The following is a 24,105-nucleotide window of genomic DNA, read 5'->3' as shown; positions in this document are numbered from 1 at the left end:
AAAGCCCCATCCAACCTGGCCTTGACCACTGCCAGGGAGCCAGGGGCAGCCAGAGCTTCTCTGGGCACCCTGGGCCAGGGCCTCAGCACCCTCCCAGGGAAGGATTGCTGCCTCCCATCCCATCTCCATCTCCCCTCCTGCAGCTTCAGGCCATTCCCCTTGGCCTGTCCCTCCCTGCCCTTGGCACCAGCCCCTCTCCAGCTTTCCTGGAGCCCCTGCAGGGACTGGAAGGGGCTCCAAGGTCTCCCCGCAGCCTTCTCTTCTCCAGGCTGAACCAGCCCAACTCTCTCAGCCTGAGGTCTCCAGAGCAGAGGTGCTCCAGCCCTCGCAGCATCTCCGTGGCCTCCTCTGGCCTGGCTCCACCAGCTCCATGTCCTTCTTGTGCTGGGGCCCCCCGAGCTGGACGCAGCACTGCAGGGGGGTCTCAGCAGAGCGGAGCAGAGGGGCAGAATCCCCTCCCTCGACCTGCTGCTCACGCTGCTGGACACGCAGCCCAGGACACGGGTGGCTTTCTGGGCTGCCAGCGCACCTTGCCGGCTCATGGGGAGCTTCTCGTCCCCCAACAGCCCCAGTCCTTCTCCTCAGGGCTGCTCTCCATCCATTCCCTGCCCAGCCTGGAGCTGTGCTTGGGATTGCCCTGACCCACGTGCAGGACCTTGCCCTTGGCCTTGTTGAACTTCATGCAGTTCGCACGGTCCCACCTCTCCAGCCTGCCCAGGTCCCTCTGGATGGCATCCCTTCCCTCCAGCGTGTTGACCCACCACACAGCTTGGTATCATCAGCAAACTTGCTGAGGGTGCACTCGATCCCATTGTCCATGTCACTGACAAAGATGTTAAACAGTGCAGGTCCCAATCCCGACCCCTGGGGAACAGCGCTCCTCGCTGGTCTCTACAGTAGTAGAAAATGCAGTTTGGTTCAGAAGCCTTCCCTTGTTTCCAAACCCAAACAGAACCCCCACATCCCACACCCCACACGTAGTATCGAGGGAAGCCCTAGAGGGGTTGTAGGGGACTGTACTGCTTGTGTTCAAATTGAAGCTCTGTTCCCACACTGCTGGGTGTGAGATAGCTGTGCTGTTAGTAGCCATGGGCACCAGCTGGCCAGCACCTGCACAGATACTTTGACCTTGCCCGTACCGGTGAGCGCCCTTTGCTGCCCACCGCCCCTCTGCAGCAGTTGTTGTTAATGTTGGGTGAGAACAGGGCAGTCTGAGAACAGGGGAACGTGGAAATGTAACACAATGGGAAAAGCAATAATTGGTCTTAGCTCATTTGTGAAATTTCTTAATTAAATGAAGAGGGGGCAGGAGGGACTCTGAGCGTTAGGTGAGGGAGGGGAGCTGGTGGAAGGTATAACATCTGTTCAGGTTTCTTTGGGAGAATCCTCCTTTCTCCTCCCACCATAGCTGTGCACACGCTGCCTGCCCATACCGCAGTAACCTGGTGAGCCCGGTGCTGTAGATGACTGGTCGAGCAGGAGCCTGCAGTGAGGTCCTCAAAAGCAGTAGCGTAGTTCCTGCCCCTGTAAACTGAGAAGGTTTGTGCATCTGCACCTCAACCCCTCATCTTCAAGCCAAGAACCACAATTTGAGCTCCTTTAGAGCCCAGGGTGATCGATCACTGGGATCACAGTTGGACAATGTCTCAGTTCAGAAGCTTTAGAAGTCGAGTTAGGGGCTCGATGGCTACTGGATCCTGTACAGCTTCCCAAAAGGGGACGGGAAGGAGCATAGCAGTTACGAGCTAGTCGTGTCATAGTCTTGCTGAGCTCCGCTCCATGTTTTCTGAGGGATGAATCCTGTTTTGAGACCTCCAAAAGGACTGGTTCGTTAGCAGCCACCTTAACGGAAGCTGACGGACAGCGGTATTGGAGACTGACCAGGGCTTTGCTTGCGGAGCAGTGTGGATTTGGGTATGGACTGAAGTGAAATAGTGGGTAACGATCCATCTGGAGCGGGCAGGAACTTGTCATTTACATCATCTGCTGCTTGAGCTGCTGGTTTTGGGGTGGAATGGCAGGAACTGTCAGACGTGGTTGATGATCCAGCGTGTGTTCCTGGCAAACAGAGATGGCCTTCATCATTAAAAAAAAAAAAAGCAACAAACAAACCAGCAATAAAATCAATGGCATAATAACGTCTGGTTCCTAAGGCTATTTTTAGGCAGCTATTGCATTTAAAATAACAAAAGGTAGACTGGGTGCAAAACACAGGTAGTTAGAAAAAGTACTAAGTGGCTATTGGGGGTTCTGAGCAAAGGGGCAGCAGAGAGCGAGCAAGGGCTGAAATCTTCCCCTTCAGAGGAGAACAAGTTTCATTTCTGAGAACAAGCATAACCACAGGCTCACTGCACGTTGATTTGTTAGCAGACTGCAGAGCTGGGGGTGAGGGTTGTAGGGATGCAGCAACACCTTTTATCAAAGAAAAATGCCCAAAGTGCTTTCCCTGCCGGCTAGGGCTTCATCCGAATTCTGGGGTGAACCTCTCGGCCTGTTTCCAAGTATCTTTTTGGGTTTTGTTTCTCCGGTTTGGAGGTTTGTATGTCAAATCAAGATCTGGCTCAATGAAGTTGGAAGCTGCTGGTTAGGCAGCTCACGTAACCCTGCAGCAGCCGCAGCCGCTCTCCCGTTCCTCTGCAGCTGCGGTGGGGGAATCTGTTCCGAAGCATGAGCTGCCACCCTGCACCCAGGGTGGTGGCTTAAACCGAGTGATAGTCATGAAAATAAGATGGTTATTATAGGGAGGGTTCATGTGCCCGTCATATTCACTCATAGAGGCAGAAAGGATGTAATCTGACGTGAAGCCCATGCGTCTCATACCCAAATTGACACCCCGCCCCCCCCCCCTTTTTTTTTTCTAGTTAAGTGGGACTTGTCAACTGATTCTTAGCTTCTAAAATTTTCACAATAACCTTTATGAAAGGCTAGAGTAGTGTTACATTTGTACCAGCTTTCTAGAAGAGCCTGTAGAGGAAGACGTGTAACTATAGATGGGTAAACATGAGAAAAAAATAAAGCAAAAATAGTGGAAGCTGTTAAACAATGGAATCAATTCAGTAGGAGCAGCGTCGATGCCAGACCAGTATAGCTTTTGTAAAGCTAGGTCCGGCCAAGGCTTCATTCCTTGGTGAGCTTCCAAAGCGCAGCTCTGCCTAGACTTCGTTAGATGCTTGGCTTAACAGTGACATTCTCTCCGATACCGTTTTTAAAAAGAACGTACTCCGTGAGCTAAAGGTCAGGTATGTGGCAGAGCTCCCCTCCCTGCCCCAGAGCTTCCCGAACGTGGGAATGCTTCGGTGCGTTCAGTGCTGCTCAACGTGCTATTAGTGATCTGGAAAGAAGTATGACTGATTTCTGATGATTTCCTAGAGGCAGCGGTAGGAGGGATGATGATGGCAGTGATGGGAGAAGGACAGGTACATTGTTCATACTGCCAGATGCAGCTGGGCCTGTAGAAAAGACACTCGCGTGCAGTTCTTGCACAGTACTTGCATACAGAAATCACATCCAGGAGTAAAGACGAGAAGAGGGGAAGGTTGTACCCTGGGGAGCAGTGTCTTTGGAAAGAATTTGGGGTTGCTGTAGGAAATCTCTCTGAATTGTAGCTTCCAGGGACACCCTGTGGCTCTCTGGAGAGGGGATTGCCCTTGCGAAGTTGGCACGTAGCCTTGGCGCAGCTGACGCGGAAAGAGTCGTTTCCAGTTGTGCTACTCGTGTTTGTAGGGGCTGCTGCAGTGTTGGGGAAGGTGCACGGAAAAGCCGTGGGAGCGGCAGGGAGCGATGAGCCAAGAGCTCTCAGTGGGGTTAGTCAAGGAAGGGGTTGTCTGCAGCGTGCAAATGTATTTAGGAGAAGCTGCTAGTCAGCGGTGGGGATTCTGGCTGGGATGTCAACCCAGCTACACCATGGCTGAAGACGGGCACGAACTCTCAACAGGGATCAAAGCGAGATGCTCACGTTACTGATTTCGCTGTTGTGTCGTGCTTGGCTGTCTCTCCCAAAGACATTTGTTACCACGGGAGTCACTGGGTCAGTGTAAAAGTACCTGAATGAAGCTGAGTTTTGCCCTGTAAGCCCCAAAATGGGGCGAGCGAGTGGTCCCTGGCATGCCTGAGGCTCAGCCGCTTCCTCCAGCATCGCTGGTTTTTGCTTGATAGTCAGGCTGAGCCATCCGCTGAAGCGGTCGGTTGAGCTTTGGGCTGGGGTTTAGACAATTCCTTATCACTGTTTTCACTAGTATTTATTAACAAATGGTGCTGGCAAAACCTCAGAAAGCACAAGATCCCGCAGAGCAGAGATGCTGTAGAGGCTGTTTTCTAGCCCTTTGCGTGGAGTACCGTAGGTTTGAAGGACGTCATCGGGTCTGACCGTGGGCTGCAGCACCCCAGAGATCTCTGCCCCGGGGCACCCCAGTACAGGGGCAGAGCTCTGCCGAGCTCCGAGTGCTTCTCTCAGCCTGTTCCTCAACTTGAGGAGCGAGCGGCCCGCAGGATGCCGGTCTGCGGTGCCTCGGGCAGGGACAGCCCTCCGGCGGGGACCCGTGTCTCGCTGTACATTTGCATAGCGGTCAGCGCTGATGGGAGCGGGTCTAGCAACAGAAATACTAGTCCTCCTCTTGTAACAACATTTCTCCTGCAGTTTCTGAGCCGCCATATCCGGCCCACGTTCCTTGTGGGGTCTCCTACCTGGTAGCTTGTACCATTGGCTTCTGCTTGTACCAGGGGCACCAGGAGCTCGGCTGAGCTGGTTTGCCGCTGTTAGGCAGCACTCGGAGTGCCCGTGCCCTGCCCAGATCTTCAGAGGCTGTGCTCGTCCTCACCGTTATTCCCCTTTCCTCCCAGGGATCGCTTTTGATGCAGATCTGTTTCAATGCAATTTTACTTCTGATGCAGATCTGTTTGAATGTTCATAGCATGATTTACTACCAACAAACAGCTCTGTCTCCTGCGCAGGGATTTCAGTCAATCAGTCACAAATTTAGGGTTTTAGCCAATTCGATGGTTCTGGTTCTGGCCTTTGCAGGGTGTTGGGAGGTGAAAGCTTCTCACTTCATCTGACAACTGCTGTCTAGGGGTTGTGCTTGATACCAATACGCTTTAGAAGGAAGACTATTTAGTAGAGGGTGTGATCAGCCTGACCCTGCAGTGGGAACAAAAGTCACCTGTCTTGCCGTGTCCACCTGATTTTGCTTCTGTCTACAGTGGGATGGGCTTAAAAAAACAAACAAAGAAACCCCCACCAGCGCTGATGAAAAAACAGATCTTCTGCCCCGGTTCTCTGGCTGGGATCGAAGATCTCCACTCTTTCCAGGGAAAATTGCATAATTGGTTTCCAGTCTTTATCCCAAAACTCTCATTTCACTTTGCTGTGGGTTTTCTTTAAAACCCCCAAACTTTAAATATCTCTGCAGTCAGCAGTTAGCTCACAACAAATCTGCTCTGAGTTACAGATGAGCAACGTTGAACATCTAGAGCTTTGAAAATGAGTGATTGTTTTGATGTTCTGCAAAAGAAGTATTGGAGAGCCTGAACTTGGGGGTTTTTGTTTGCTTTTTTAATCTGGGACTGGAGCGTGGGTACGTGGACTGGTTTTGCTGTTGCTTGTGACTGCAGCTTCAACTTGTATTCTCCTTGGGGATAGAAGTTGGATCTGGAATCTTTGTGCCTCTGCATGCGTGATGGTCGGGTGAGGGGCCGTGATTGTCTCTCAGCAGAAGATTAGCACTGACCAAATACATTCAAACATTAACCTTGTGTTTTTGTTTCCAGTGGGACTTCTCCTCTTGCATGCCTGAATGCTATGTTACATACAAACTCCCGAGGGGAAGAGGGCATTTTCTATAAGGTCCCGGGGCGCATGGGAGTGTACACTCTGAAGGTAAGTGTCTCGGCTGGGGAATTTTGTTTGAATGCTCAGGTGACTTTTATCTGTTTAAAAATACTCTGGATTCGGGTAGTCCTGAAGAGGGAGCTGCTCCTCAATGGCATGAATTGTAGGTAAACTTTCCCTCCAAATGCAAACGTTAAGTCTGCGTCCTTGCCAGCAAGCACCTGGGTGCTGAAGCACAACTGAAGGTGCTGGTTTTATTCACAGTGGTGTAGTTTGCTGATATTAATTACTATCCCAGAAATTAGAGAGTAATTAAAATTGTAATGGAATTTTAGCCCTAAAAGGGTAACTTCATCTTCACTGATCTCAACTTGTGTCTAGAAATGAAAAATTACCTTATCCTTTAGTAGGCAGAGAATGTTTGTAGGGGAAAAGTGTGGATTCCTTGATGTATCTGACTAGCATCTTTAAAATAATCTTCATTTGAAACCTTTTTCCCCAGTTAGACTACTAGAAGGAAGCCAGCTCACACCGCTCTTGATTTTCTGTAAATTTGACTCTGAAGACAGTGCTGTAAGATAGGATTCCTCTCCCCACACGTAGACCTCTCCAGTGCAGGCGTCTTCGCTGGAACCGCCTTCCTTGTGTCACTCCATGCTCTCTAGAGGGAAATAATAACTTCTCAAATGAGATTCATCTCATCCTAACATATTCAAAATGTATGAGAAACTAGTGCCAGTTAGATTACCGAGGGAATTGACAAAGAATTGCCCAGGAAAAAATGTCATCATTGTCAAAAATCTAGCGAAGTTGAATCCTGTTCTCCCTGTCTCCTCCCTCCACCCTGTAAACTGGGAAAGCACATGATTCCATGAGTACTTGTATACTTTGGGTGCTGTGCATTGGTGCTGGCATGCCATCAGAGTAAAACATCTTCAGAGCTTCCAAAAATGCCATTGCAAGACATCTAGCAAACTTCTTTCTTTGAACGTTGTTGTACCGAGCAGAGGTTGACCTGATTTCAGTGCGTCTAAGTGAAAGTACATAAACCACCGTTTTGGTAACACGCAGGTTTAAGGGAAGGGCTGTCGGAGATCTAACTGACAGTGAAGGCAAGGTAGTTACCTCTTTGCTGGTAAACTGGACTAATTCTTGCACAGTTTGTTTCACTACGGAAAAGTATAATGGTTTGCATTTTAGGAATAAAGAATGCAGACCCTAAATCCAGATCCTAAATCTGTAATGTTTTGTCAGAACGTTATAACTCAGGAAAAGATTTAGATCTGGTAGTAGACAAGTAATTGAGTCATTGTCAGTGAATTCTGTGTCATGATGTAGCAAAGCTGTGCTGAAAAATTGCAGAGAACAACAAAATAATTCAAGATGTAAAAAAAAAAAAGCAAGCCTCTTGAAAGATCACGAGCACGTTGTTAGTGGGGTAGATCATAGGCAGACTCAATGTCTAGAGGTTAAATCAAAGCAAAGTCAAGTTTATGCATTTGAGCAACAAAACAGACTGTCAGAGTTACTGTGGTAGTTCAGGTTGGTTGTTCTCCTCAGTAAATCCACAAGTTAAAACTGATTGTCTTTCTGAATGTTAAGATCTGAAAACTCCAATATTAAACTCAATATAGGAGTTGGTTAAATGTCATGATCTGTATTAATTAGGAGCCTAGAGTAGCTGTCGAGTTATTCCAAAGGCATATCGTGTCCTGTGTATCTAAAGATGCCGCAGTTTTCTTGTCATCTTCCCTTCTTTGGGACTGTGTAGTCTGGAGGTGGTGACTTCATGGAGCAGCAAGAAACCCAGAACGCCAGGAGAGGGGGGGGTTCAGCCCAGCTGCCCCCGTCTCAAGGCCCCTTTGCTGTGTGTAGTCCCAGCGCAGAGCCGCGAGGAGCCTGGGACTTGTGCAGATGATGTGTTGAATGAGAAATCCTTTGGGGGATCCCCGAGTAACAAAGCGTGGTGGCTCATGGAGCAATGGAGAGCTTTGAGCAGGGCTGACCGTTCCCCCAGCAATGCGTTGTTACACCGCAGTGCAGCGAAGGAGAGCCAGGTGTCCAGTAAATCACACTTCTAAGAGAGAAGGCTTATGGTAAAATACTTGGTGAGTGAAGCAAAGTTACACCTGCGTTTTTGCTGGCTCGCTGAGCTGGATTATGGTATCACTGAACTGAGTACTGCGGAGACTGCTGGGCTGCCAGGATCTTCCTTTATTTCTTTTTCTTAAACTTGATGGTAAAGATACGTAAAACAGATTAGAGAATTATAACCGAGGAGTGTGCCAGTTCTGTGAAACAACGTTCAAGGGATTAGGTGTTTCTGGAGGTGTTTGCTTAATGCTGGTGGCCAGGAGATGCTCCAGAGGAGAATTCCTAATGGCAGCTAGCAACTGAACTCAATTTCACATTAATTTTTATTATGCGATTTTATTGTTCCTCTTTTTCGTCCCTTTGTTTCCAAGCACCTAATCATCTCCTTTCCCCAAGCCTGGTGTAAGTGTAGTAGTCTGAAGCGATCTGCAGTGCATCGAGCACGACGAGTCTGTTCAAAGCAGAGTGCACAAGGTGTGGTTTGCAGTTCTCAAGAAAGGCAACTGCTTGCTCGACTAAGCCGCAAAGGTTTGTTGAAGGCCTGGGGCGATCAGGTCCTGAGCTCGTGGGCAGGCTTCTCGGTGTATCTTTGGCAGCAGCAAGCAGGATGGATGGCGGGGGCGTACGACTTTGGCCACACTCGTGCTTGACAGTAACGATCCAAAGAGCAAACTGAATCCCAAAAGGACTGTTTCAGCGGGCTAAAGGTACCAGCCAAGCTTTGCATGGGGAGGGGGAAGCAAAGAGTAACAGTTAATCTCCTTAAAAATGATTAGATACTCCGGACTTGCTCTGCTGCTGAAGGGACGTGTAACACCCCAAATCAGCCAGCGGTGAGCTCCAAATCTCGAGGCGAGCTGCATTTGCCCTAGTGAGGATGTGTCGGTCGCTTCTCGTACAGCCTGAGCAGTCTGCTGGTCCCCTGGGGAAAATGAACTCCAAGTCCTCCTCAATACTGCAGAATAAACCAAATTACCACGACCTTTAAATACCTGTAGCGAAAGCGCTGACTTTCTGGTAACTTCTGGTATTTGAGTTTCTTGTAACGTGGCACTTTTCATGGTTTGCGAAGGCTGCGTGTGCGGGTTGAGCTTTGGGGGGTGATTTTGTTTTGCTCCCCCACTTGGATCCTTCCCCTCAACCTTCCTTTATAAGCTTTGCATCATCCCTCAGCTACCCCCCACAACGTCCCAAATCCTCGTTTTCCTCTGTTTGCCCACGGTATTACCGAGTTCGTGCTGGCCCTCTCCAAAGCTATCTGGAGGGTCTGGTGGCCCATCTGTTAGTGGCTGGAGCCTCTTGGTCTTCGATGTTGTCTCTGGTACCCCCTGCTCATCCAGTTTGTGTCTCCGTATATTTTTATTCATTGCTTCCCCCTGTACTTTGCACTGAAAAGACCCATGACCGGATAACGTTAGCAAAGCCGACACTCTCACCTTCCATGTACACTTGTAGGATTCAGACTGAAAATTGCTATGCTGACGCTGAGAAACTGGAGTCATTTTGGCAGGAGGCTGAGAGACAAAAGATCAAAGAAGTAAAAAGCAAAATAGATCTAACCAAAACCGCTGTGCAAAGCACACACACGTTGTGTATATTTGTGTTAGACTTCTTTTGCTTCTGGATGCCCTTGTTTCTCTTGGATTCCTCTGCATCGCTGCCATCGAGGTGGGAATGCTGGGGGTCCCTTTGCCCAGGGAGGGACACGGAGCGGCTGCAGATGCTCCCTGTCCCCCTCCTCCAGCCGCGCTTGCTCTTGGTGCAGCACGTGAGCTCCCCGTCCCGTGGCCCAGCAGTGACCACCCAGCCCCTGCTTGCATTTTGGTTTTGCCTTCATGCCGGCGACCACCAGCCGTGCCGAGTCGCTGCGTTATTTGGAAGTCCCATACATCGGTTCATTGACCTTCACGTTGACCCATCTGTGGTTTTACGCCTGATGATTTCCAAGTGTGTTTCTGCCTGCCATCTTCAAGTTTGCTGGTCCCGCGTTCATTGCTAATGTTGAGTACAAAATAGCGCCTGTCCCTGTTTGGATGATCGTGTTGTAGTTCTGCCCTTGTGCATTTATTTACCTGTGAACGTTTCCATGCTGTGCGGTGGATTTGCTGTTCACCGGTCTGGAGGAATATTTTAACCTGCTGTTTGGAGGTCTGACTAGTTCAGCTTTTACCACAGATACTAAAACCGGTGCACGCCATTGTACCAGATGCATTTACAGGACTGATAGCAAGAGACCAAATTTTATTTGATTATTGAGTATGGCTCACTAAAAGGAGTAAGTTCACTAACTGAAAGAAGAACAAGCATGGCGTAGAGAAGACGGTTCTGCAGTTGAGAGTTCACTTCTGCTTCGAAAGCAGAACTTGCAATAGGGTGAGCTGCAGGTGCGTGCAGGCATTCGTGTTGAGGAGATCTGATACCGACATCTTGCCTGGAGATTTTGCGAGAAGGTGGGATCCAGAGTGCGGACTGGACACCTCACCTGGTGGAGACCTTTCACTGGTCAGAGGAGGCCCAGCTGGAAGGAGAGCCATTGCACTGCACGGGCTTTGTGAGCTAGTGGGGCTGCTGTCTGCAGAAACAAGGGGTGGTGGAATCGCGGGGTGGTGGTGGTGGGAAGGGACCTGTGAGATGGTCTGGTCCAACCCAATGTTTAGTGCAGGCTCAACTAGAGCATGGAGCTCAGCCCCGTGTTCAGCCATGGTCTAGTTTTGAGTTCCTACAAGGATGGAGACTCCCTGCTTCTCTGGGAACCTGTTCCAGTGTTTCGTTGTTCTTGCAGTAAAGAAGTTTTTCCTCACGTGGAAGTGGAATTATGCATTTTGGTTTGTTGTCTCATTTCTGTTGCCTCTTGCCCTTTCTCTGGGCACCACTGAGAAGACTCTGGCTCCCTCATCTTTGCCCCTTCCCACCAGAAATGCCAAGTCAGAAAAAGCCGAGAAATCCAGGTTTTCCAGCTGCTCGCGTGTTCCTCCCGACCTGGCAGGAGGTGAAGACACCCCGTGCCGAGGCTTCCTCTTCTCTTGGCAGAAGACTTTGAAAGAGATGTCTTGAAAAAACTGGAATAGATAAATGTGTAATTGCTGCGTCTCAGGTGACCAAATTATCTTTCCAAAGGTTAAGCTGTAAAGGAGGTTTAATGAAGGGAGTGTCAGCATTAGGAATGCGCAAGCTTTGTCAACTTTGGTGACATTTGATATAAAGATCTTTTTTCCCTGCTTTTGGTGATATCTTCTATTCCACTGTGGTTTACAAGTAACTTTTAATGTGCAGTTAAAGAACTTCATTTCTGAAGTGCAGGATTGAGTATCTTGAACCTTTTAGTCCATCTTGCTGATGAAGTCTAGAATTAATTAAATTGATAATACTAGTGTTAAGTACTTTTTGGCCTTATGTGTGGAAATTAGTCATAGCTCTAACTTCAGAGAAAGGACAAGAAATCAGTGGTCTCCAGTTAAAGGGAGAGGTGCTTAGATTTACTTTTCCCAGTGGCTGTTAGCAGAAGGATTTTTTGCTGTCTGATGCACGCAGACCTGTTCGTTTGTCCAGCTGTTACGACCACTGTCCTGTTTGCCTTGTACAGTAAACACATAAAGCTTCGGTTACGTTACTACCGAGGAATTTGGGACGATAGCATAATTTCAGATATATCATTTGACTTGGCCGAGGTGAGGGGACAGACGTGGAGCAGCAGGGATGAGGGTGGCCGGTGGGGTGAGCTGATGCCTCCGGCCACTGCCCTCCCCTTCTTGGCTCAGCACCTCTGCGTGGTTTGGGGTGGTTGGACAGTGGGGACATTAACAACCACCGCTGAAGACCTCATCAGCAGAAAACAGTTTGTTGTCACTAATTAGCACTAATTTCCACTGCAGGTTTAAATCTGAATCTGGCAGGATAATCACTAGAGGGCAGTCTGGGTTTAGGCGTGGGCAGGGTGAAAACCGCTGCCAGTTCTCTCTGCTGGCTGACACCAACCTAAAACCACGTAGGGGAACGCACGCCAGCCCACCACCGCAGACGTTTCACCGCACAGAAACACCTGCCAGGTCTGCTTTTGCAAGGCCAGGGGCTGCTGAGGACCTGGTGGGTAAATACCATTACCTGGGACGGGAGGACACTGAGCCATTGAACTGTTCCTCTTCTGTTACACAGTTCAAAAATTGAGTGGATTTTTGTAAAGTGAGAGTGTGTTGGAGTCAGTGATTAGGGATGGAGAAGGTGGCTACAGCGGGTGCGTAAGGAAGGGCATACCGGTGAAGCGATGACGAGGGCGGTGTAAAAGACGTGCCCAGCTGGGGTTGTGTTAAATATTTCACATGGACTTGCAGAGTGTTTGAGGCCAACGGCTAAGCAGTGTTGACATTACTCTGCAGCATGTTAAAAAAAAAATTTAAAAATCCACAATCAGTGCTTGGTAAACAAAGAAAACCACTACTTGTAAGAGTTTTGTTAATTGGGAGAATTTGCTGTGGAGTGGGTAACTTTATGTTTTTTTTCCGGTTGCAGAAGGATGTTCCAGACGGGCTGAAGGAGCTCTCTGATGGCTCAGAGGAGAGCAGCGATGCCCAGTCCGACTCTCAGAGCTCTGAGAACAGCAGCAGCAGCAGCAGCAGCGACGGGTGCAGTAACAAAGATGGGAAGAAAAGCAGATGGAAAAGGAAAGGTAATTCTCCTCTTCAGGAGTGATGATTTTAACACGGTCTGTGGCTGTGAAGGACTTGGCGGTTTTTTCCCATCACATCTGTTGCCTTATAAAGACAGGCTGTTAGAGTGGCCTAAAATCTGCTGTTACCGTTTGTGCTTACGGACTGAACTCATGACACAAGTGCTGATTTATGGCTGTGGGAACCAGTAATTAAGTGTATTCAAGGCCTTGACACAAGGCGTAGACCAGCATACTGTGCTTCCCACCCAGGAACAGTCGATCTGCTTCTTCCAGGCTTTCTCTGCCACCCCCCAGCTTTCCCGAGAAGATCGCACCTTTTATTTCTGGCCTCTTGTGATGCTTTTGGATGCAGCATTGACTAGGAAGGAGCATAGAACCTCTGAGGTTAAAGCCCATTACATGAACCTGCAGGGCTTGGGGCTGAGCCACTGCGCTCTTTTCTTCTGTCCTGTTTTGGACTCCTTTCCCTCATAAACCAGGCAATATTTAGGTATTCAAGAGTGTTGAATATTAAATCATTTACAACCTTAGCTAATACAGTAAAGTGCTGGTTTTTGCTCCACTGCTGTATCTGGGCAGTTGCTGAAGGGGGATGGCTCAGCGATGTTTCTAGGATATCCAGGTTCTGGAGTTTCTAGAGAAGTAGTGCAAGAGTATCGAGCAGAGGAAACTGGATTTCGCTCTGGTTTGACTCCTGATGTCTTTGCCACTGAGGTGGCAGTGTATCGTGTCAGATACTCCATAGCTTGCTGTCGTACTGTTTTGAGAACAGCGGAAATCAGCACCTCTCAGCCAATCCATTATAATATTTACATCCTGAATTAGTAATAAACTGCAGTTCCCGTCTTGCCTGCCTTACCTTCAGCACCCATTCATTTGACCATTGCTGTCTGAACTTTCTTTCCTCCTTCAAAATTCTGCTCAGATACCTGCTTGTCTGCTTAGATGCTATGAGCTGAATTAATTAAAAAAACACCCCTAATAAAATGTGAGAATGCAACATACATTTTTCTTTGAGCTGGGGAGAGTCTGTTCACTGTAGCGTTGTTATTCTCTATTTTAAAAATAAGTTTACTTCGTAACTCACAGCTTTAAAGAGGCGTGAAGTCTTCCCTTCAGGCAGAGGCAGCAGGCTGCAGCTCTGGATGTTCCTGGAGAGCTGTTGGTGCTGCTGCTGCTGCTGTAACTTTACCTTCAATCCCGTCTTTTCTGCTCAGTTGTGCACAGAGTTTCTTGGCTGAAATGAAACTATTTAAAACTTACAGGATACCTGAGCGGAAGCACGCGAGAGGTTCTCTGAAGTAGTTAAAGACTTGCAATACCCGGTGGGGTCTGCCGGAACCCTCCATCGGCGGGAGGGTTTGCAGCGAGGACTCGATGGATGAGACCAGCTCTTGCTGTACGGGTGCGGGAGGCTCACGTGGACCAGACCCCGCCTGGGGCTTACCTGGAGTCACAGTGCACACCACAAAAATTGAAGTGTTACCGAGAATTTTAAGCATTTAAAGCACCCTGAAAGTACAAAATGTTAAAAAAAACTTAGAAGTAAGACTTGACTCCAAATTCATCCTTTGAAAGGAAGGTGATAGTCTGGCTAAAATGTTTTCGTTTTTAACAAATCCTCTCAAATTATTTGGTCAGTAAGGGTTTTTTTGGCTACTTTGTCTATACCTCCAATGTTACATTATGTAAAAGCCTGCAAGGAAACTTATGGGTCTTTTAGAGAGATCTTTATGTAGAAATACATGTATATTTTATATAAAAGCTTTATATACCACATTACCAAATGGCTGAAAAAGCAGGAGGGTGTGTGGTTGAGGAACCCCGGTGAGGACGGGAAATCTTACCCTGAAACGGCTGGCCAAAGGTACCCGACCCTCAAAAGCAGACATCTGCAGATAGTGGTTTCAGTACGAATGCAGAAAGGGAATTTTGCTCCCCTTTGTTGCCCGGTACTGGTGATTGTTCTTAGGAGTGGCATTTTGACCTTTAGCGTAAAGGTCATATTTTCACAGGTTTTACTGCACTGAAAGTCATGAACTTCCAGTGATTAGTAAATTAGAAATGGTTAGTAAATTAGAAAGTAATTCTGGTCAGTGGTGTTAATGGAGTGGCGTCCTTCTGTTCAAATGCCCTTCCTCAAGGGTCGTGTTCCTTTGTGCGAGCAACTCTTAATTACTAATGAACACGAGCACCTCTTAATTACTAATGAGCGTATCGCTTAGTGCCACGCCAAGGCGTTCCCAGGTTGTGCGAGGAAATGGCTTTCCCCCGAAGCTTCCCTTTAAGACGCTTGTGAAAAACAACGTGCTTGTTTGCTGACGCGGGGGTGGCTTTTCTGTGCAGTGACTTTCTGGAGCTGCTTCTGGACTGAGGGGTTCAGCGGAGCCTTTGGCTGCCTGGATTTCACCCGTTCCGGCAGAGTGCGACAGGAGTGACAACCGAAGCATGTTTTTCTGTATTTACAACTCAGATTAAATCTCACAAGCTGGCTGGCAGCGTACGGTGTCTATAGGCAAATCTTTCCCAGTCTGTGCGTGCCACCGACTGCTGCCTGGGACGTACATCCCTTACATCGGCCGCTGCGGGGTCTCTGCTGAACTGCAAGCAGAGCTGCTCTGCTTCGCCGGGCGTTTTTATTGCCTCCATGCTTCATTTCTTACAGGTATTTGAGACCGAGTAGCTGTGGAGGATCTTTGAGGCAGCCAGGTGCCAGGGTACATACAGTACCTTCTTGTTTTACCCTCCCAGGCACTAAACTCTCCTGTCCCCTATAGCTTCCACCTCTGCTGCTGCTGGCAGAGTTGTGAGGTGGGTTTTTAGCAGCCTGGTTGTCCATAAGCAGAGGATAGGATTGCTCATCTCACTGCCTGCCAGCATGCCACGTTTTAGCTGTCGGGGCAAGGCATAACGAGAAATAAATCACCCTTGGGACACACAGAGCCGTAGGCTGTACTCAGTCTGCAATCCTGCAACGGCACAGACAGGCAGGACGAGTTCTCCCAAAGCGAAACGTACCTTTATACCGGGGAGCGGGTCAAACGCAGGGGTACACAATACGGCGGAGCACGTCGGCAGATGGTTCTTGGGTGGGCGAAGTCAGAGTGTGCCTGTAACAAATAAACCAAGCGGTTGCGCTCAGTGCTGCGGAGTTGCTGCCAGTGGGCAGGAGGACGTTACCCTCACTTCATTGGAGGTCATCCGCTGCCGCAAGCTCGGATCCACCTTCGGCTGTCGTGGTTCACGGTAGGATCACAAAATGGGTGGTTAAAATACGCTTCTCCATGTCGCGCTGGGAAGGTAAAGCACTGCGTCTGGGTGTGTTTAGGTCTCAGAGGTCAGTTGCCAAAGATGACAAACATGAATTTCACACTTCAGAACATAAATCAACCATCAGGTGCTTTGCACTGACCATTCTCCAGTATAATGAACATTTTTCTTAATGTACTAATGCACTGCAACTGCGTGTCCTGCTCCAAGCTGCCTTCTCCAGACGAGGTGCCGTGTTTGCACCCTTGGGGAGGTGCGGGATGAGAGGTGTGTAATGACTTACTCCTCCTCAACATCGCCTGAGTGATGCGCTGAGCGTTTCTGTTACTTCTCTTATGAGTAACAAGCTGAGCTGACCAAGGGGGAAGGAATACAGGATTTATTTGAATGCTGGTTGTGGTGGGTTGACCCTGGCTGAGGGCCAGGTGCCCACCAGAGCCGCTCTATCACTCCCCTCTTTCATTAGACAGGGGAGAAAAGGTACGATGAAAGAAAACTTACGGGTCGAGATAAGGACAGGGAGAGATCATTCTCTAATTATCATCACGAGCAAAACAGACCGAACTTAGAGAGGGAATTCATCTTATTTATTACTAAGCAAAACAGAGTAGAGGAATGAGAAATAAAACCAAAATCTTAAAACACCTCCCCCCACCCCTCCCATCTTCCCGGGCTCAACTTCACTCCCGGCTTCAACCTCCGCCCCCCCTCAGCGGCACAGGGGGACAGGGAGTGGGGGTTACGGTCAGTTCATCACGCGGTGTTTCTGCCGCTTCTTCATCCTCAGGGGGAGGACTCATTGTTCCCCCGCTCCAGCGTGGGGTCCCTCCCACGGGAGACAGTCCTTCACGGCCTTCTCCAACGTGAGTCTCCTCCACGGGGTGCAGACCTTCAGGAGCAGACTGCTCCAGCATGGGTCCCCCACGGGGTCACAAGTCCTGTCAGCAAACCTGCCCTGGCGTGGGCTCCCCTCTCCACGGGACCACAGGTCCTGCCAGGAGCTTGCTCCAGCGTGGGCTTCCCACGGGGTCACAGCCTTCTTCAGGTGTGGGGTCCTCCACGGGCTGCAGGGGGAATCTCTACACCCCCTCATCCTTCCTCCAGGGGCTGCAGGGGGACAGCCTGCTTCACCATGGTCTTCACCACGGGCTGCAGGGGGATGTCTGCTCCGGCGTCTGGAGCACCTCCTGCCCCTCCTTCTGCACTGACCTTGGTGTCTGCAGATGTTCTTACATCTTCTCACTCCTCTCTCTGGCTGCAAAAAGCGCTCTCTAACTGTTTTTTCTCTTTCTTAAATATGTTATCACAGAGGCGCTGATTGGCTTGGCCTTGGCCAGCGGCAGGACTGTCTTGGAGTCGGCTGGCATTGGCTCTGTCAGACACAGGGGAAGCTTCTAGCAGCTTCTCACAGAAGCCACTCCTGTAGCCCCCCCCACTACCAAAACCTTGCCACACAAAACCAACACACTGGTTATTAGAGCCAAGATGAAACCTCCTTTCTTGCAGTCAACTTTCGTCGCTTTTCCGTATTAAAAGGAAATGCTTTCTGATAAATACTAACTGGTAGAGGCCATTCTGAGCAAGAAAGATATGATGGACAGTAAGACATGTTTGTATTGTACCATGTACCATGTTGCTTTTCTTTTCAGCATTACATTGATTTTTCTTTTGTATTTTCCTGGGGGCTACCAAGACCATCTAGAAGATGACAAAATAAATATTCTGGTTGGTAAGTAGCAGAGCAGGATGTGCCTCGCATCTTAGAGTGAACCTGACTTCATTACTAGCCGTGACACTGCTCTTAGTTCAGCTGCGTGAATGGCTTTAAGAGCTGCAGCCGTGACTGTGTTGAAAATAGGGCCGCTTTTCTAAAGGGAACAATTAATGGAGACTTGTTCCAGAGCAATACAGCCTCCGTGCACCCGCCAGCCGTGCCCCACACTCGGGTGCCGCAGGTCCCACGGCACTGGGAACAAGGCGATGTAGCTGGAGACCTGCGGGAGAATTAGCGCCAGGCTTTGGGACGGCAGAGCCAGGACCAACAGGCTGTTGTGGTTATCCTTATTTCATTTTCTGAATCTTTTTCAGTTATACTGTATCTTTTCTGAGATCAGTGGGTGGAAATGCCCGTAGGCTTAGAAACATACGTTCTGTGAATGCACAGGATGATGTCTGTCCTCTCTTTGATTTTGTTTTCTAACAACTCTTAACGTTCTTTTGTGTGTTCCTTCCCATCACATTCTGTAAGCCTTCGCTTTTTGTGAGTGTTGATGAGCACTGAGTTGATGCTGTCGTCTGTGTACCTCTGGGATCCTTCTCCTGAGCAGCAATAGGTATTTCAGAGTGTTCTTCCCTTTGGGCGTTACATTTGTTCGTGAGGTCCTTTTGCAGTTCTTTGCAGTCTGCTTTAATCTGGTGTTATGCAGAAGAACTTCTTACGCCCACAAGCTGTGTCTCATCGTGGGTCACGTATGTTGGGTGGCGTGGGCACACTTCCATGGACACCCCACTGGTACCCCGTGCCGCGGGGAAACCTAGCTGGTTCTGTCTTCTGTTAAACTGAATCAGTTCTTAATCTGTGGGATGTAAAGATCTGCAAGACTGAAGGTAGACTCCTTTACTCTGCTCCGACACCAGACAAGTTCATGTCTGAACCTTGAGTCATATTTGGTACGTGATGAGCGCTTTCTCTAGGAGTCTGTTATGGTTTATTTAAATGATGTCTTTGCCACTGGCGTGTGTTTTACCCTTTCAGATGCTCTTTTTAATTTCTTTTTAACTTGTTTCTGTGTTTCAGCGTGGTTCTCCTTTTAATGAAGTTGAGTATTGCTGTGACACTGTTTTTCAGAAATTTTGTGCAAGAATAAAATTTTCTGGCCTATATTGCACAAAAGAACATTCAAAGGCACAATTAAGTTACCTGGTACTTTGCTCTTTAAAATGTTTTGATTTGGGGGCATGTTTTTTTAAGCAATTTGAGTAACACTGAAGTTATAAGTACATCGTACTACCATATTATAAGAGGAGGTGAGGAACCTTTTGCTTTTGCGGGGTGTTGTAGGACAAGGACTGTCCTACTGAAAACTGCGCTCGTGGATTCTGACGTGACCTTCAGATGTGGGTGAATATTGAGATTGTGCTTTGTGGTGGGGAGGACAGAAATACCGACATACGCTTCTCTGTGTAGATCCTAGCTAAACGAGCTGCTCTCATCTAAAATACAATCCCTTGTTTCTCTTAACCTGTGGATGGCTGGTTTTGCACTATGCACGTGCAGAGCTTCGATTTTCGTGTGGAATATTAGCTGAATTTCACCAGGAAAAGGTCCATTCCTGCCAGTTCCGGGCGCCCCTCCTCTCGTTGCGGGTCGGAGCCCAGCGGGACTGGGGCGAGCCTGCTGCAGCAGGCAGGAGGGTCTGTGGGGGGGAGCGGAGGTGCAGGCAGGAGTGCCCGGTGCACCCAGCATGGCTGGCAGTGCCCCCCATAGCCGTGGAGGTCGGCTTGGTTCAAGAAACGTGTGCTGCTGGTACTTGTCATTTCTGATTAACTCCCTCTCACGGCAAAAGAAGAAAATGGGCTCGTGCGGCGTGGCTGTGTGCTATCTCACTGCACGGGGGCAAATTCACCCAGACCGGCACATTTGGCCCGTTCGGGGCCCGTTGATGCTGCTGTGTCAGTGATTCGCTGTAGGAAGGGAGCAACCACACCAGGGACTTTCCCCAAGGGCTCTTTGCTGTGCTAGCCATTTCTGGAGTTTTTGTTTTGCAGTGCATGTTTCCTTTCTCTGTTATTCTCCCTTTCCTCTTTCTCATCGTGCTCAGTGGGCCGTGGCAGTGAGGCTGGAGAGCTGCGGTGCTGTGCCGCTTTGTCTGTCCCCAGGTGCCACCTCTGCCACCACACTCGCTGGGAGGCTTCACAGCTCCCCGGGGACTCCTGCAGTGCTGCTCACCCATCAGCATGTCATTTTGGTCTCCAAGAAGATAGCAGTTTATTTCTTTTTTTTAAGCTAGATAGTTTAGGCTTGCTGCCACTCACGTGCCCGTCAAGCTCCAGTACTTTGAAGCACGTCTGGCAAGCACCTCTCCAAAAGCAAAAATCCTCCAGAAGCAGCAGCGGAATGTCTTCTCAATCTCTCTTGAGTTTTTTTCCCCTACAACATAGGTTTTCTTCAGAGATTTAAAGTGAAAGCACAAAAGCTGAAAGAATTAGGCGTGTTTGGTGCACTTGAATAAATAAATGCCATCAGATGCGTGATGTTCATTTTAAATAAAGGGTATCCTGACCGCTTGGTGTGAGACGCTTGTTGGATGTCACAGGTCTGTGTCAGTCCATGTGTTTCATGAGGGATTTCAGAAATACATAATGAAGGACATTAACAAAAGAGACTTCTTTGCAAAGTGTCTTTAAAAAAAGAAGCTACACTAACCTTCCAAAAAAAGCCCTACAAATTCACGGTGCCATTTTCCGTTCCAGGCCGTGACTACGGAAGGGGAGGCACGGGCAGAGTCAAGGCTCCCATGTTAACGGCAGAATTCAAGGCTTTTGTAGCAGAGCTTGGTGACAGGAGGCTGCTGTAGGGAAACACTTCCTGAAGGATGCTTAATGGCAACAGATTTAAATTGGTATCTGGATTGATTCCTCCTTTCTCGGGAAGCTTGTTTGATATTTCGTGCAGCTGGGACATGCAGTGGAAGAGCTATGAAGGCACCTGAAGTGTGGGAGAGCGTCTTGTTAGGGATTCTCGGTAAAAGCCATCCCTGAGCAGCAGCCTGCTCATTTGCTTTGGGAAATTAAACGTGGCTGAACGTGAGGCTGATCGTATCATCCTCTGTCGTGAGCTACAGAAACCCACGTGCTTCCACCAGGCTGGTCACATAGTGTGTCCGGAGTTGAGTGCGCCTATGATATTATCTTTTTTTAGGTTTGGAAACAAGGCTTGGGTCTTGATTTTGGTCTGGTTTTGAACTGTAGCTTTTAAAACTAATTTCATCCAAACTTAAATGAGTAGCTGAAGGGGTTACAAAGATCATTACGTTCCTGCTTTTCACAGCAGTCGGTGGCTGGGAAGGCAGAAGAGGCACCGTGGCCGCTCCAACCGTGCGAAAGGCTGTAGCTTGAACTGGTGCTTTACAAATGAAATGTGGGAGAATACATGAGGGTGATGCAGCTGCCGCAGCACAGGAGAAGCTTCTGAAGCTCGCCTCTTTGCAGACAGATCAATCGCTGCCAGGACATAAATGGACAGCAAATTGGACTTTGCTAGTTCTAGGTCTCATTACTTAATTTTGCTGTGATAGCTCTCAACATTCTGTCACTAAATAAGATGCCCGGTTTATCTTCCCAGCTCTGTTTCTTGGCTAACGTAACTTTGCACCAAATTTAAATGATCCCAACCTGTTTAATGAGATAAAATAAGGTACTACAATCATAAATGGTTAAAAACATCTATGCATGCAACATTTTAAAATTCTGATATTTGTAAGGCATCTTTCTTAGGCCACACGCTATAACTCACTTGTTTTAGAGACAGTAATTTCCAGTAAGTGGAACCCACAGTTCCATCAGTTTAAGTTTCTCAAAGTGCAGACCAGTGTACCCGGAGAGCTGACACTCTGAGACATATATAAAAAAGAGTTGTGCCATCACGTCCACGGGGAAAAAAGTTTTCTTTCATTTTTAGCATTTCATTTACTTATGCATCTGAAAAGATTCTTTTGGTTTCCTCCAGCAAAACCTGAAGTTTCATAATCTTGCAATATATAAAAACTAACTTGCATTTAATATCCGAGGAGTTTCCGTGAAAAGCATAATGAAAGTAGAAAGTGCAAACGGCTTCAGCTCACTCCCAGCCACAGTTCATCTCCGAGTTCTGCAGTCAGTAGTGTTTGAAAGTGGAAGCGGAGGAACCTGCACTTTGCAGGACCTCCTGGCGATGACAGGTCTGACTTTGAGGGTAAGACATCGTGGTGGTGATGCGGCACCTCTCCTCCCTGCCTTTTGCTGCTGTTTTCTTCTACGAAAGTAGAAGAGTTTCTACTTCAAAACTAGTTTTATTTTTAGTTGATATGTATGTTTGCTCTTCTTTAAAATACCCGGAAAGACATTAAATTCCAATTAGAAGGATTCCTTGAGCATTGAGCTGTGTAGCATCAGCTCTGGAATGCAGCACTCCTACACGGCCGCTTCCTGGACTGTCTGTGCCTACATGAAACACTCCTTCCTTGTTAAAAAAAAAAAATAAAACCTACTCATTCAAATTCAAGAATAGCCCAAATTTCAGCCAGAACTGTCTCATGGTGTTGCTTGGCTGCTGGCCACCTTTTCATCTGTGCGATGGTTGAGATGGGTTTGTCATCACTCACCGACCCCTTTGGAATTCGACTGATCCCAAGAGTCTCGGTAGGAAGCAGTGCTAGTACCGGGTACAGCTGCTTTTTTTGCAAGGATTGGGGAGGAGCGGTTGTATTGTGAGAATACAGAATTGCAATAATCACCAATGAAGTGAATGCAGACTGGGGTAGACAGCGAACAGAAGAGCTGTGCTCGTATTATTTTGCTTAGAGGCTTTGACTTGAGCTCTTTGAGACTGCAGTTTAGCTTAACATGACATTTTTGCTCATATACATATAAAACAGGAAGCGCATTCAGATAACATCAACAGCCACTTCCTTATATGTACAAAAATAAAGTGCTCTGACAGCAGCAAAACTGACACTTTGATTTTTAGAAAGGATAGAAACCTTTGTAGACCCACATGGGCATTACACGGGACCAATCAGGAGCACAGGGGAAAAAGTTTAAAAACAAGCCCCATGCGTTACTGCTGCACATCTGTGCGTGAGCAGGAGGAAGCCAGGAGCAGCACTGACTGCGGAGCTTAAGGAGAAGCGGCAAGGTTCATGGAGCAGCTTTGTGCAGTTCCCCTTGAAGGTAAGATGCATTCGGCAGGCAGCTGCGGCAGATTTTCGCCTTGGGGAATGAAGCGGGTGCTTTCCTGGCCGGGGTCCCCCTGTGCCGATCAGAGGTGACACAGAGCCCTTTTCGTCGGCCTTGAAGCAGCTACTCGGCTGTCGTCTTTGGAGTTTGATGATAAAAACAAAGCTTTTTTTGGATACAGTACTTGTGGAAGGATACTGCCAAGAATCCTTGGGTTCTGTGTTGTTTTAAATCATCCTGAAACCTCATTCCAGATGCGTTTATCACCATTTCGCTATAATATGTTTTGTAAGGCAACTTACTAGTGGTTTGTTGCAATGCGCTCCGTGAACGTGAGATACAGTTGCTCGGTATCATTGTCTGCATGCACCTCATTTGTACACCTAGGGTTGCTTCTGAGCTCAAGTTTACTAATAGACTAACGCTACGCTGATATAGCCTGTCCTGATGGTGTCTGGCAGTAAAATAACTTGGTCTTGTTTCTCTGGTCAGCTGCCAAGCTTCAGTTGACCCAAGAGGAACTGTGATGGGTGCTGACACCTGGCTTTGCAAGCTGCTACAAATAAATAAAAGTCATTTGGCTCCAGTACGGAGCTGCCCAGACTCTCGTGGCTTCTGGCAATGAAAATTGCTGTCAAAATTGGATTTTCCTATAATTTCTGCCACGTTGCATGTCCCTGGTGTACCTCTTCTAACCCGACTCATCCTGAAAGAGGAGGATCTTGTTCAGCTTCTGTAAGTGACACCTTCTGTGAGAGCCGTTGAGATTGCAGGTCTCTCCTCCAGCAGAATGCAAGCTCAGTTTGCTGTGTTAAAAAGGAAGAAAGGGGCAAACAATCACGTGGTAAAGTTGGACTTTAAGGGAAAGGGGGAGACAAACTGGGCAAGATTTGATAATCCTTCTCCATTATCAATAATCCTTCTCCAGCCAAACTATCAGCTTGTCTTGCATTTTTGTACAACAGATGTGTGCTGATGGGACCCTTGTGGCTCCCAAGCTGTCAGAATTTTTTCCAACCAGATCAAAAAGTGAAAAGTAAATACATTTGGCAAAATTTCAGTTACCTAAAGTAGACTAAAGTATTTTAGTAAGGTTAAAATAGGATATCACCGTAAACTCTTCTTAAATAGGACGGTGAAAGAAAATATTTGGAGTAAATAAACTTCTACACTACATACAAATAGGAATGAAATAAACCACTGTTCTGTACCTGATGTTCTGTGCATTAGCTTTTAGTGTAGAGGAAAACCCTGGGAGTGCGGAGGCACAGAACCACCAGGTCGCGGTTGGAAGGTGTGACCTGCTTGTGCT

At 48.1% G+C, this 24,105-nt stretch overlaps 1 protein-coding gene across 3 annotated transcripts in view; it reads left to right on the top strand.

Moving 5' to 3' along the window:
- ASXL2 (ASXL transcriptional regulator 2) overlaps positions 1–24,105 on the top strand; it is a 122,614-nt gene that overhangs the window by 42,991 nt on the left and 55,518 nt on the right. For 2 of the 3 annotated variants that reach the window (XM_075750244.1, XM_075750243.1), the window contains 2 exons: positions 5,767–5,875; positions 12,428–12,584. In XM_075750244.1, coding sequence (XP_075606359.1) covers positions 5,767–5,875; positions 12,428–12,584 — 266 coding nt within the window. Of the gene's footprint in view, positions 1–5,766; positions 5,876–12,427; positions 12,585–22,609; positions 22,788–24,105 lie in introns of those variants that run through there. The other variant, XM_075750245.1, reaches the window with a different exon arrangement.

This window comes from Balearica regulorum, chromosome 3 (genome assembly GCF_011004875.1).
Source record: "Balearica regulorum gibbericeps isolate bBalReg1 chromosome 3, bBalReg1.pri, whole genome shotgun sequence".
Lineage (NCBI taxonomy): Eukaryota > Metazoa > Chordata > Aves > Gruiformes > Gruidae > Balearica > Balearica regulorum.
This window is presented reverse-complemented; position numbering and strand designations above follow the sequence as displayed.